The sequence below is a fragment of the Setaria italica genome, chromosome VIII (genome assembly GCF_000263155.2).
Source record: "Setaria italica strain Yugu1 chromosome VIII, Setaria_italica_v2.0, whole genome shotgun sequence".
NCBI lineage: Eukaryota > Viridiplantae > Streptophyta > Magnoliopsida > Poales > Poaceae > Setaria > Setaria italica.
The window spans coordinates 33,077,600-33,091,736 of NC_028457.1; the positions used below are offsets into that span (position 1 = coordinate 33,077,600).

Consider the following 14,137-nt stretch of genomic DNA (forward strand, 5'->3'; position numbering starts at 1 on the left):
AAGCTCAAACACTACCAAACCATTACTTGACTAAGCATGTAATGAATAAGTAAGATATTTAAATGTTAAAAACATGCAATCCGAGCTGCACCTTACTAATACCATGCAAACAAAGCTACTCTACTGCCAGCATCCAAAACAGTGAGACCTACGACATGCATTCAGTGAATGAACAAAGCTACTCAAGTGATCAGCCAAGACAAGTATGCATGACTAAACAAAGAAGACAACAGGTGCAATCCTGTAGCATGAAAGTGACATGTTACTTCACCTATCAAGCACCAAACAGATCAAGCCACACAAGAATACTCAAGTAACTTATGCTTGAACCGAGCTACTACAAGCCATATAGCACAGGCAGAGAAAAGCTAAATTAACACCGAACAACCATGGATTAGAACAGTGCTATCAGGCATGCATGCAAGAACTAATAATTACTCAAATCATTTATCACTGTAGCTAGAAAGCGACCCTTCAAGGTATGAAGGTACTACCTGCTGCTTGCGCCGCTTACCTGCGTGGGCCGCTCGGCCTGCCTGTTGGAGTCTCGATCCCCTGGCCTGGTGGCGCTGTCCACCTGGGCTGCAAGCCACCTACCGTGCGCTGCTAGCCTGCTTCGCGGCCTGGTGCGCAGACCGCTGGCCCGCAAGCAGCAGCTGGGCTGGCAGCCCAGCAAGCTTCCGCTGCGCCTGGCGCTGGTGCCGACGCTGCGGTGCGGTGCGCGAACCTGTGCACGTGCGACTCACGTGCGCAAGCGCGTGCGCCTGTGCGTGCACGAAGAGGCCGCCTGCCGCCCGACGGAAGAAACCAGAGAGGAACAGAAGAAGAAAGGGAAGAACACGAAGAACAAAACGAAACTTCAACCTTAAAATCCTCCCTCAGAACTCCATGAATCGTAACGAAACTGGAGACACAGAGGCACTACCCCAAAGATCAATAGATCCATGAAAAAATCTTAAAAAGCTCAAGTATTCATTGTGGATCTTGGAGAAAACCGAACACCCTACAAGAACACGGTTACAGAGAAAGCTTCAAATTCATACCAAAATTGGGAGGGATTTGAGAGGGGATCACATTAAAATTGCTCAGAAAGGTCCACGAAACAAATTCCCCCAACAAACCTCGCAGGATTTGGGTTCAAACACGAAGAACAAAAATTTCCAAGAAAATACTTCGAAAAATCCGAAAAAGATAAATTTCATATTCAAAGAGTATGGAACAAGATGGCACGAAATTAATTTTTGGATTACTCCACCATGTTCGGTTACGAGCCACTTCTAAGCACAATCAAAGTTAGGATTGCAAAAAGATCAATACAAAGATCCACGCCTCTCTCCCTCTCCCTCTCTCACACCCAAAGACTCTCACAAACAAATGAGGAGCCTACCACCAAAGAGATGTGGCTGCCAACAACCCTCTTCACACACACATGCATTCGGAAAATGATCACAATGCCTTTACATGAAGCACACAACTCAAATACCTCTAGGGGTAAAATCGTCCAACTTTTTCCTCGTACATCGGACGGACCCGACGCCTTCACGACTTTACTTCGCCTCGACGCAAGCTTCGCGATGGTGCCACGCATCTTTCGACTCGAGCTGTCCAGCCGCACCAGACTCGTCCCCCGATTTTGAGGCCAAACTGGTCAAACCCTCCTGTACACCCCGCAAGCGTGACTCATCCTCGGTTTTGAGGCCAAACCGGTCAAACCCTCTCGCACGCCCCGCAAGGCGTGACTCACCGATGTCGACGAGTGTCCAGCCTCCGCCAAGCCTTCGACTCCTCCAAGTCTTTCGCTCTCGGCTCCCGGGCCGCCTACTCGACTCGCCTCCGTCCTGCTTGACTCGACTGACGCTATCTTCATCACTGTCCGTGTACTCTTACTCTTCCGTGTACCATGTGGATTACCCAGATAACCTAATTTTATTCTGCTGATTCGTTGTACTCATCAATAACCACACTTGGGACATTAACCTTCCCAGGAATCATGCTTGCTAATTTCTTGACTTGGGACGCTTTTGCCTTGGCATCTTCAGGCGCCTGACTGCTGACAGTCAGGACCACCTGCTGGATACTTGAAAGATTTTCCAGGCCATATACACCCTCCACCATTCTGAACCTCAGCTCAATCCTTTGGAGCCACGGCATTGCCCCTTCCAGGAAGCTAAGAGGTGGCAGCACAGGTGCCGCAAAGCATAGCAGTTTAAGCTTTCTGAATCCCCCAGCTGGCACAAAGATCATCCCACTTGACTTAAGTGTATTATCATGGAGGATCTTGAGAACACTTGCATCCTTCTTGGTTGAGTCAAGTGAGAAAATGAGAGAGAACAACTGGGGCAGCTCAGCAAGAACCGACAGGGTATCTGTCGTGAGTGAAGTCAACGACAAGGTTAGCTTCTCAAGGTTGTGTAGACTACCAATCCACTTGGGCACTTGAGACAACTTGCCAGAGAGACCGAGGGTGTGCAGGTGCTCTGGTGGGGCTTGTGAAGCATTCAGTGAGGTGTCAAGGAATCCCGTGAAATCATCGTCAATTGCAAGATACTTGAGGGAGCAGCTGCTCAGATGCTCAATGGCAGACAGCAGTAACTCATAGTTGCCGATGGTACAGCCGACCTTGTAGATGATGAATTTCTTCAGGTTGGTAAGATCCTGCAAGGCTCTAAGCAGTTCCATAGAAAAGCCAGCACAGATCTCAACCCCAGATAATGTCTGTAAAGCCATCATCTTTGTGATTCCTTCAGTTAATTTCAATGCATGCCGCTTGTTCTTGTTGCCAGCAAGTAGATGCTCCATTCTCTGAAGCTTATCAACGGACTCAGGCAAAATTATGATGCTCGTCTCCCTTATGTCAAGTACTTCCAGAGACTCAAGCCGACTAATTTTGGATGGGATCTCCTCGACGTCCGTACGGCGCAAGCTCAGGTACTTCAGCTGATGCATTTTGCATATTTTCTTGAGTTGGTTCAAGGACAAATCCTTGCAACCTTCAAGATCTAGCATCTGCAATATCTGAAACTTGTGCAACGTAGAATGAAGCGCTCTCAAACTCCCTAGCGCTGTTAAGGACCGGACATGAGACAATTTCATCCTCTCTACCATTTCCTTCTCTTTCCCATTACTCTTTTGGACGGACAACCTGCGCACCTTGTAGCTTGGAAATGGCGTCTGCCAGTGACCGCCAACCACAGTGATGAAATTTTCCTCACTTGACTTGGAAACGATGTACTCAAGAACCATGTCATGAATCTGGCAGCTCTTCACCTTGCCGTTGCTGCTGTTGTTGACTGCTCGGATTAAGTTCCTGCTAATAAGTTCATTAAAACAATCTTCAGCAACTTCCTCGACAGTCTTCCCATGTTTATCAGAGATAAACCCTTCAGCAATCCATCTTCTGATCAGACGCTTCCTGCTGATTTGGCAACCCTTGGGAAACATGCTCATGTACAACAAAGAGGTCTTGAGATCAGCTGGTAAATTGTTGTAGCAGTAGCTCAGTATGTGTGTCACTCCTTCTGTGGTGAGATTATTCCCCAAGACTTGACTTAAATCCTCGCCTACTTGAGCCAAATGGTGATCTAAGCTCATTTTAGACTCCGATTTCATTTTACTTGCCACAAGACCTGCCACCACAACTATTGCTAAGGGCAGACCTCTGCAAGTCTTTTTAATAATCTCACCATTGATGGGTCTAGCAGGACAAAGGGCATCAGCAGCACTGGAGATTATTTCAAGAAATAGGCTGTAGGAATTTCCATCATGAAGGGGCTGGTGCTCGAAGACATGACCTTGATGACGGCGGCAAGCTTCTGATACAGATTTGAACCGTGTTGTCACCACTATGGTACCACCCTTCTGATTCTTGGTAAAAGAGTCTCTAATATTTTCCCATGCGAATACAGACCATATGTCATCTATCAAAATGAGGTACCTATTTCAATCATTTTATAGAACTTAGTGTTACAGGAGTAATTGTTCTTGAAAAAGCACCGGAACAGTAACATCATATACGTATACAAGTACTAGTTCGGATTATATTATGCTGAAAGAAAAATTTGATAGAAATTAGCAAAGCCAAAACAAGCATACCTCTTCTCTTTTAGCAGATCCGCGAGCTTCTTTTTTAGGACCTCTTCGCTCCACTCGTCGATCTCGTCGAGGTCATTCTTTGAAGCACTGGACTGCTGCTCATGGACCTGCTTGATGAGGCTTTTCAGAACCGTTGGGAGATGAAACTTCTGCGATGCGAGCACACATGCTCTGCAATCAAATTTTTCCCCAAACTCGCGGTACAGCGCCATGGCGAGCGTGGTTTTGCCAAGGCCACCAAACCCGACAATGGCAATGAATTTGGGCTGACCATGAGTGCTCTGACGCCCCACTTCCATAAACCATGGCTTGAGCTCATTCTTGGCGTCCTCCAAGCCCACAGGCTCCGTTGTGCCGATGAGCTGGGGAGGAGGGGATATGATATCTCGGGGAGCGCTTGCTCCGGCAGGGCACCCATCGCCGTCCTCAAGCTCCTTCACCCCGTACCTCATGCGCCGCTCACTGACATGCTGAGCCCGAGTCTTGAGGTTGCCGATCTCGGTGGCGATGCAGTGGCGCGCATAGAGCGTGGTGAGCAGGTACCACTTCTTCCGGACGTACATCACCATGCCACTCCCACGGGGCTCGCCGCTGATGCGGTGGTCGACGTCGTCCACGCAGTCCTCGATGTCGTAGGACACCTCCCGCACCTGCTTCATCCAGTCCAGGCGCTGCTCGTCGTGCCTGCCTTGAGCCCGCTTCAGCCGGTTGAGGAAGGCTTGCATGCTGGCCAGCTCGTCGGTGATGTACTGGATGTCATCGCGGACGCCCCGGATCAAGGTGTACTCTTGCGCGAGGAGGCTCCCGAGCTTGTTCACCAGGGACTTCACGGCGTCGTTGGAGGCGCCGACGACGAGGTCCATCGTCGCCCCGCTCTCTAGCGCCGTCTCCCGTCGATGTGCTTGTGTTGGGTGTAATGGTGTACTAAGCTTTTTGCTTCTTGGATGCAACTGATTTGAATGGTAATGGCGATTGGCGAGTCTGGTACTCTAGTCAAAGGACACTTGCGCACATGCTGTAGCATCTTTTTTTTTTTTGCTTTAAAAAGATGGTAGGTATGCTGTCTGTTCATTAAGGAGAACATGGATAAGTAATGCGGACCAGAAAGCAGTTAGTTACATGAGAGCAACTCCAAGAGGCTGCTAATCTTACCCCTAATACTTTTTTTTGGAAAAAGGAGAAAAAACGAACTCCAACAGTCCACCCAAACCTTCCCCAATTTTTTAGCAACGCTAAAAAACAGCCTGCCACCGCGTATATTTTAGCGTTGGCGTTCCTCCCCCAATCCTGATTCCCGCACGCTCGCGTGTCCCTTCCGATGGGCTCAATACGATGACGTGGCCTGTGTTTGAAATATTGGGGGCTATTTATTAGCGATCTGCTGTGGACTGATATATTTTTGGGGGGAAATTTTTTTGGGAGAATTCCCAATACATAATTTTGGGGAAGAATTTTTTAGGATACTCTTGGAGTTGCTCTGACAGGGTACAACAAGGATGAAATAAAGTCAAGAGTCTGCTATTTCTCTCATTCCAAATCTGCCACCAGAAAAGCAGAAAGATTCCAAGAGTTTTTTTTCCCTTCTCTTTTTTAATCCGGTTATTATTTGCCCAGTCCCGAATGGGTTCAAACTGAAGAATGTTTGTCCTTTTATTAAGGTTAAACTGTTGATGATCCCTTTCCAAACTGCTGCAGCGAAGTTACAACTTTCACAAGATGGTTGATTTAAATTGATTGGCATAATATGGATGCCAGACTGCATGGCCAGTTTTTCTTTCCGAAGCCAGCTTGCAGCACATTGGATCCTTCATGTTTGCTGAGAGTTGCAGCTTTGATGGCGAGTTTGCTGAGTATTCCCCGCCGTGGCCAACCATGTGATCCTGGATTCCTAATCATGAAGATGCACTACCTCGTTTTATAGTCAAAAAGGAAAATTTGCCCCCCCCCCCCCCCCCCCCCCACCCTCCCCCCAAATATGACCATATCATGATGAAGCTGCGCATGGCCTATGGGCTATGGTGTCATATAGAAGTTGAGGTAAGGAGGGATAAGCCCTTGAAGAGGGTGGCCTTCTACAATTTAGGAGCTACTATAGATTTCTAGGAGGCATGCCAAAAAAAACCATCTGGTATCCCAAAGGGGCGTAAACTTACCAATACCTGTTTTTACCACTATAAAAGCAAAAAGAGAGAGAGAGAGGCTTCTGTACCCAGTACTTCCATGGCCATTGTAGACGCAGAGCTTGATTTCCATTCATTTTTGGGAAGCAAAATGGGCCAATTGACCAAGCAATGTCCTCTCTTTAACCATCCTTGAGCATTCCCCTTCCAAAACAATGCTTTCCTGTACTTGTTGATCTTCTTAATGGCTGATAATTGTGGAAGGTCATAGACTATTATGAAATATGTGGGCAATTCAGAGAGCATACAAGCTCTAACATCACACATGTTAGGTTGTTTTCCCTACAAGCCAACACTAGATAGACATCTAAGTTATGTATACTAGCCTATCAACCCATGCACCTTCACATTTTCCGTACTATCTTATTATTCAGATTATGATGTACTAATTTTGCAAGTTTACTTGCTGTGTTTTTTATTCCTATTGTACTAATAATAAAATAAACAACAATATATTTGCATAATGGATTGCACACAGATCGTTAAACAACATAAGATAATTAGTCTATTATTTTGAATATTGTTTTTCCTCTGTTGGAAAATATTGAAAAGTTGTTAGAGCTGTATCTAGAGCTTAAATGAATGCGAATAAATAATCTAGAATACGACGTCACTCATTCATGCATGCATTGTGTGATAACACTAAATAGCGTAGTATCTTTGTTTGACAAAATCAATGGGCTACCCTTGTACATGTACTTAGCTACCATAGATCAATTTTTAACAACAATTTACTTGACTGAAGGAATAATGCAAATTAATCTACTACTCTTGCAGTGTTGCCCATATACTTTGCTACCATATCACTTTTTCAATACTGTTTTTTCTTAATGGAAGGAACCACTAATACAGAAAACATTTATGAGTTTGGGTTATTTGGCATTTCCAGGAGCAGACAGCTCCTACTTTTCAAAGCTAAGAGTAGCATGATTGTAAGATGGATGGACAAAAGAGCCATCATGCTCAGCTTGATTACGATGCTATTTCTATGTGCCAAGAAGAGAGGGGACCGGGACCGATGAATTTTTAATTGCTGTTAGATTTTTCATCCGCCAGATCGATGCCGGATCAGACAAGCCCTTGACACACATTACAGGCCTTATTAGTTTTCGCAACTTTGAGGGTAGAGCCACATTAACTAGAAATCAGGACAATAATTGTGCCAACCAGCTGATTAGTTAACTATCAATACAAAATATTATACTAGAAATCATGATAACAATTGTGCCAGCTAGCTGAAATAATTAACTGTGCCAGAAATCAGGACAATAATTGTGCCAACTAGCTGATTAGTTAACTTTGTTTGCAGCTGATTAGTTAACTATCAGTCCAAAATATTATAATAGAAATCATCATAAAAATTGTAACAGCTAGCTGAAATGACGAAGTATACCAGAAATTAGGATAATAATTGTGTCAGATAGCTAAAATAATTCAGATGCATAATCAGAATCACTTATATTTGAGGATGAGGTAATATCCAGTCTTTTTTTTCTCGAACACGCAGGAGAACTGAGAAGAGAAAAGAGCCATACAGAGACCCAATAGACACTCACCCACTGAAACTAAAAGAGCTTAATCACCTATGGTTTACATGGAAAGACCTGACCAAATGACCCTCTAACCAGCTCCCTGAGCTGTGCGCAGGGAAAGTCCCTTAGCGCCAGCCATAGACCATGGAAGAGCTTCCTCCCTAGCGCGGTTTAGTGCAGTAGACATGCTAGGGGCAGCTCCATTGAAGACATAATCATTTCGATGCTTCCAGATGATCCAGGTGCCAAGGATGATGAGAGAATTCAATACCACCTTTCCCATCAGGCATCAAAGGAGGATGACACCTTTCCCACCTGCCCCGCCGCCGCCGCCTCGTCTGCCTTCCTCTTGGTGGGCGACGCCTTCATCCACTAGTAGAGAATTGGTTTTCCATGCGCCCCCTTTTGTCCCGGTTTAAAGTTGGCCCGGGATAAAAGGTTCACCAACCGGAACTAAAACTCGGTCACTGGTGGGGGGCTCACCAACCGGGACCTTTTATCCCGGTTGCAAAGGCTAGTGGGAAAAAAAGACTCTGAGAGGCCTTTTATCGCGGTTTGAAACACCAACCGGGATAAAAGACCCCCCCTTTTATCACGGTTGGTAACACCAACCGGGATAAAAGGGTCAAGAGCCTTTTATCCCGGTTTGTAATACCAACCGGGATAAAAGGGGGTCATTTATCCCGATTGGTGTTTCAAACCGGGATAAAAGGGTCCCCAACGAGGTGACTGGAAGGTGGCTGGAAGAGGATTAAATCCTCGAACCCTTTTATCCCGGTTTGTAATACCAACCGGGATAAAAGGGTCCCCCACGAGTTAATACAAAAGGATAGCATCCCCTACATACTCAAATGTGGTGTGTAGGTGGGATGGCAAGGAAGCTACACGCGAGGCTGGAGGTTGTGGGTTCGAATCCCACGAACCGCGCACGCGCGTGAAAAAATCGCGTGACTTGTGATCCTGGATGGATTTTCGGGATATTTGCACCCTACCAACCGGGATAAAGCCCAATTCTCTACTAGTGATCGTACTCCCCTCGTCGGTCACCGCCGCCACCTCGGTACCACCGGCGCACGACCCTCCCCGCCGGCCATCTCGTCGTCGAAACTGGCACGTCGCGCCGGGAAACTTCGATGCTAGCTTGTTGCTGCGATTGCAAGCGATATCTTTTGGCCTCGATCGGAGTCGTGTTCGACTGCTCGTGCTCGGTGCTCCCGGTTCAACTCGAGTCTGTCACGCTGTCTTTGGATGGAATTCTCGCCGCCAATTGGGCCAGGCCAACGTGGGACGCAACCGAAGGCCTAATATATTACTTTGTTGGGCCCATAACAGATGGGCTGCTAGAGGTTTAAGTATAGCGGGCCTATCAGACAGAATGTATGGAGTCGGGAAAATTTTAAACAAAAGTTAAAACACAGGTTATATGCCAATGCCATGAAATGAAATCTTAAAAGAAAAAAAAGACTATTTTTATCAATTGTATTTGAGGTGCATTTTCCATCTATAACACTAGCTTGTTTCAATGACATATAGGTCCTGTTTGGGGTAGCTTCAGGGAGCTTTTGCTTCTCAAGAAAGCTCCAAAAGCTAAAGCTCCCCCGTTTCTCCCACAATTGAAAAGCTCCAAAAGCTCTATTTACACTAGAAACGAAGAAGCAGCTAGAGACCCTTATGTAAGGAATGATGCTCGTAGTCGAAGTGGGGGAGGGGGTGAATTGGGAAAACTTAAAACCTTAACCTATGGCTTCTACTACTTTGCATAAAAATATAGACTAGATTATGCAACTAAGGTTGATCTAGTGTGAAACTCTCATCCCAAAAGGAGTTTTGCAACCTATAGCCAAACCTATCAAGATACTACTCTATGAAAGTAAAGGCACACAAGTTGCAAGAATGAAATGCGAAAACGTAAGAGGTAGGGATGAAGAGAAGCAAACACTTGACACGGGGATTTATCCCATGGTATCGGTAGGCACTAATTAAGCCACCCCTAGTCCACGTTGTTGAAGCACTCATAAAAAGTATTGCTTCCCGCCACCAAGTCTCTTCCGGTACGCCCCTTGACTTGCCATACAGGTTCACACCAAGTCCCCCGGTCACCTTGATGCTGTCTTCACTACGGAGCTTTTCCACTAAGGAAGAGGGTCTCCTTGTCCACCACACACGGTCGTCTTCGTCGCTCCACACCAAGCCGGAGGGTCGAAGACTTGCTGGCGAGACACCGAGGCCCCAAGGCACCGGCACACCAAGCTTACAATAGTGGTTCACTCCTTGAACAAATTACAAGGTAGCAGCACCTTGCACTCACTCTCTCTAGGCCTATCCTAGCACTAATCACTCTTCTAAATTTGTGCTAAGCCTTGGATTATCACTTTTGCACTTTTGGTGGCATGGATGTGTTTTTGATGAGTCTTAATCTTGAACGCACTCCTGGACACTCCAGCAACTCCAAATTGGTAAAAACTGTGAGCATCGGATGATCCGATGGTCTCTTTTGGTAGGCATCGGATCATCCGGTGCCCCCCGCTAACGCAAGTAGCTATTGAACCCCCTGAAAAAATTAGTCTGACGCTTCATCTGATAGTAGCATCAGAACATCCGGTGCTGAAGAATTTTTCCCCAAAAACACTTTGGATGATTCCAATGCAAATATGCTTTGTCCGACGCCTCCAACTCCTGACCGTCAAAACATCCGGTGCCCTAGGGTTGTCTTCATCTTTTCTGTGACTTACTCCGACGCATGAAAATTACATGCCATCGGATCATCCGGTGCACTTGAAGTTTTTCCCTGTTTTCCCCTTGTACCAATTGCTTCGGTGGTTAGTCCGATGGTTGCTCTAGTGGACCATCGAAACATCCGGTGCTACTAATTTTTCTGAGTTGAATACCTCCATTTGAGCACCAAAGATACCATCACTTGGATTTTCTATATATTTGGATGCTTGAATATCGTAGAATAATTTTAGATACCATGGCTTGGTCATGGAAAATACCACCATTTGGATACAGAAAATACCACCATTTGGATACGGAAAATACCGTTATTTGGATGACTTGATTACCATGATTTGTACCTTGTCATAATTTGGTTTTCATTTTTGGCACCTAGAAACCTATAAGGCACATTCTTGACAACTCATTAGTCCCAATGACTATGTTGTCACTCAATCACCAAAATCACAAACAATAACCTAATAAGGCCATATTCCTTACACCTTATCATTCTCCATCCTTTCTCACCAGTCGCCACGGTGCCTCATGCTCATGCATGAGGCTCAGTGACTTCCTGCGGTCTCACCTTGATCTTGCTAGTTCTTATAACCCATGATAGAGAGACAATCATGGAGTAGTAGCTGCAGCGAGATTCCCTGATCAGATGCGTTCTTACAGGTGATCGCGACTTCCATGAGAGAGGAGTCTTCTTTTCTTTTTTGCATGAGACTTCAATGACAGAATGGTCATCATATATCACATAATAACAGTAGCTTGCATGATGATAAGGTTACTTCTATAGTTATATATGCCCGAAATCTAATTAGCTGTGACAGCTGCCACCAAATAGAAAGATGATCTGTGTCAGCCCCAACATGTAGTCTCGCTCAGTTTACATTTAAAATAACACGTACGTTTTTAGTAGCGAGATGCCCGGATCGGACTCAGGCTCCAGCGCATGCTAGAGGCAGTACGAGCTTAATTAAACTTTAAATAAGGATAATGATTATGCCATCTAACTGAAATATTTAACTCACAATCCGAACTAGTATATACTAGAAATAAGGAAGATAATCGTGCTAGCCAGCTGTGTGCTTCCTAGCTCAACTACTTCGTCTGGTTTAATTTTTGATGATGAGGCCAATGACGTTTCATAAGCTGGCTAAGTATTTATATTTACAGTACAAGAAATAAAAAATGCAATCATGCATGGCTGATGAAGTAAAATTTCAGAAACCATTTTGATTTGTATGCAAGTCTATGCCGACTCACATCATCCAATGTATAATGCTTCCCTGCTGCTCAGTTGCCATTATTTATTCCAGAGAATTGCATTTGGCTCCATGTTGTGTAGGCTGTACATGCATCACCTTGTTTACAATGCCACAACGTGGAGAGTAACTCACACCGGACAGAAAAATCGATGAGCATTGCGAAGAAATTAACCCGGGCATTGCGAACCCTGAAGCTTCATCGCATGCGCCCACCAATCCTGAAGAAGTGAAGAGGCACCTGTTCTGGCGCGAAATTAACCCGGGCATTGCGAACGAGCCTCTGGCTCAGGGGTAGCACTCGCAGTGGCGAGGCTGCCCGCCAAGGTTCGATCCTCGGGATCGAACTTTGGTGTCGCACCAGCAGGATTTTCCCCAATAATGCACAGTCTCCGCTCGGATTGTTTCCGAGTACTTTGCATGGTTGTTTGATACGTTTTGTGACGGACAAAAGTGTGTATAAATCTGTTTCATTTAGTCGTTTCCAATAGTGTTATACGTTTTGTTCTTGCATTGTCGAGGGCGCTATTTTTCCCAAAGCTTTAACGGCCTCCCCCTGAAGCCAAGCAACGGGACTTTTGCCGGCTCAAGCAAGCGTGGGGCAATTTTCATTTCCCTAAAGGTGTTTGTGAAGATGATATCCGCGGAACTTTCGTTGTTTACTAGGACCTTCCCTATTTTCTAGCCAGCAATGATGGCCTCAATTACAATCGCATCGTTATGCGAGACTGTTTTCAATTTAAAATCCTTTTCTGTGAAAAAGTGTCCATTCTAGCTTAGCTGGGGGATCATTATATCTGATAGTGTTCACCTGCCTGAAATAATCTCTTTTTTGCCTTTTGTTCTCAAACTCGAGGGGAGACCCTCCGGCGATTGGCATTATCATGCCATAGGTTGGTAGAGCATTTGAGCTGTCCTCGGGACGTTTGGATAGCGAGGACCCCCTGAGATTGGCATTATCGGGACGTTTGGATAGCGAGGACCCCCTGAGATTGGCATTATCATGCCGTACGTAGGTAAGGCTTTGGGATTGTTATTTTGTGGGTTAAGCTCAGCTTTTGAAATTTTGTGGGTAGATTTGGTAGTGGTAAGGGTATCTCTTGGAGAGGTTGGGAAGGCGTGAAGTTTGCAGCCTGTGAGGTTAATTGAGTTTGAGGGCAAAATTGCAGTCAGTGTTGCCACGCCATGGCGGGCTGGAAAGTTGTGAGATTGGGGTTTGGGTAGTATGGTGGTTGTGGCCAGAAGGTGGTATGGTGGATGGTTTTGGGTGCTTAGGCCACTTTGTTTTCTTCAGCTATTCTTTCTAGAGTCTTTAGCACCTTAGGGCAAAAATTAGTTGCATGGTCAAGCTGTTTGCCATGAAACGTATAGTAAAAGGGTATTTGTTGGTTGTTTTGAACTTGGCCTTGGAGGCCCTCTACCTCAGCCTCTTCCTCTTCTGACGTGGCTGCCCCTCTGGCTATTGCCAGAGTTCAGTAGATGTTGGTGGTTTCGGTTTTGGTTTTGGTTTTGCTTTAGTTTTCGTGCAAGGGTTGGTTACCCTCGATCGCCAGCACTTGTTGGGTTGGGTGTCAGTGGTGGTGTTGCTGGTGGTTGTAATGTGAGGCTTGCTAGTTTTGGTCTTTCTCGGTTTGCCTCTGGCGGTTTCTCTCCACCACCCTCCTTCCATGTTCTTCATCCGCTCTACGAACAGGGCTTCCATTATTTTTGACTTTTTCCTTGATAGCTTCAAGGCTTTTGGCCCTATGTTGAGCCCCTTGATGCAGGCTTTTATGGCCATGCTATCCTCCACATCTGGAGTTTGGAACTTGAGCTGGACAAATCTTCTCACATAGCTTGCTAGAGGCTCTTTATCTTTTTGCACACAATTGAATAAGTCTCCCTCATCAGTCACGACTCTATGAAAACCTTGGAAGTTTTGAATTAGCATGGTTTTAAGATTTACCCAGCTTTATACAGACTGCGGCGGGAGCAGAGAGTACCAGTTCAGTGCCGCACCATCGCATGCTATGATAAATGACTTTGCTAATACCATGTCATCTCCTCCCGCCGAGCCTATGGCTGTTTCGTAGCTCATAAGGAATTGGCGAGGGTCTGTTTGCCCGTTGAATTTTGGCAGTGCAACTTGTATGTTGTGGAAGAAGGGGCAGTTTGTAAACCCAAGGATAATGGAGAGTTTTTGTCGATCGTAATGTATGCACTTGTTGCCACTGGAGTGTTGTGTCCAACGAGGCTAGGATTTGGGTATATGATGGGTGTGTCATTGGTGTTGAAGGTTGCAAGTCGTGGCTGTTGTGGTGTATTGTGCAAATATTGCAACTCACTCAATTCTTGCTGCAACTCCGCTAGC

At 45.7% G+C, this 14,137-nt stretch overlaps 1 protein-coding gene across 1 annotated transcript; it reads right to left on the reverse strand.

The window, feature by feature from the left end:
- Positions 1-1,231: 1,231 nt before the first annotated feature.
- LOC101771442 (putative disease resistance RPP13-like protein 3) lies at positions 1,232-5,037 on the reverse strand. The gene is made up of 2 exons (XM_004979607.4): positions 4,093-5,037; positions 1,232-3,934 (listed from the first exon to the last, which is right to left on the reverse strand). Exons 1-2 carry the CDS (start codon positions 4,953-4,955, stop codon positions 1,927-1,929), a joined length of 2,871 nt encoding a protein of 956 aa, XP_004979664.1. The 5' UTR covers positions 4,956-5,037; the 3' UTR covers positions 1,232-1,926.
- Between the last annotated feature and the right edge of the window lie 9,100 nt (positions 5,038-14,137).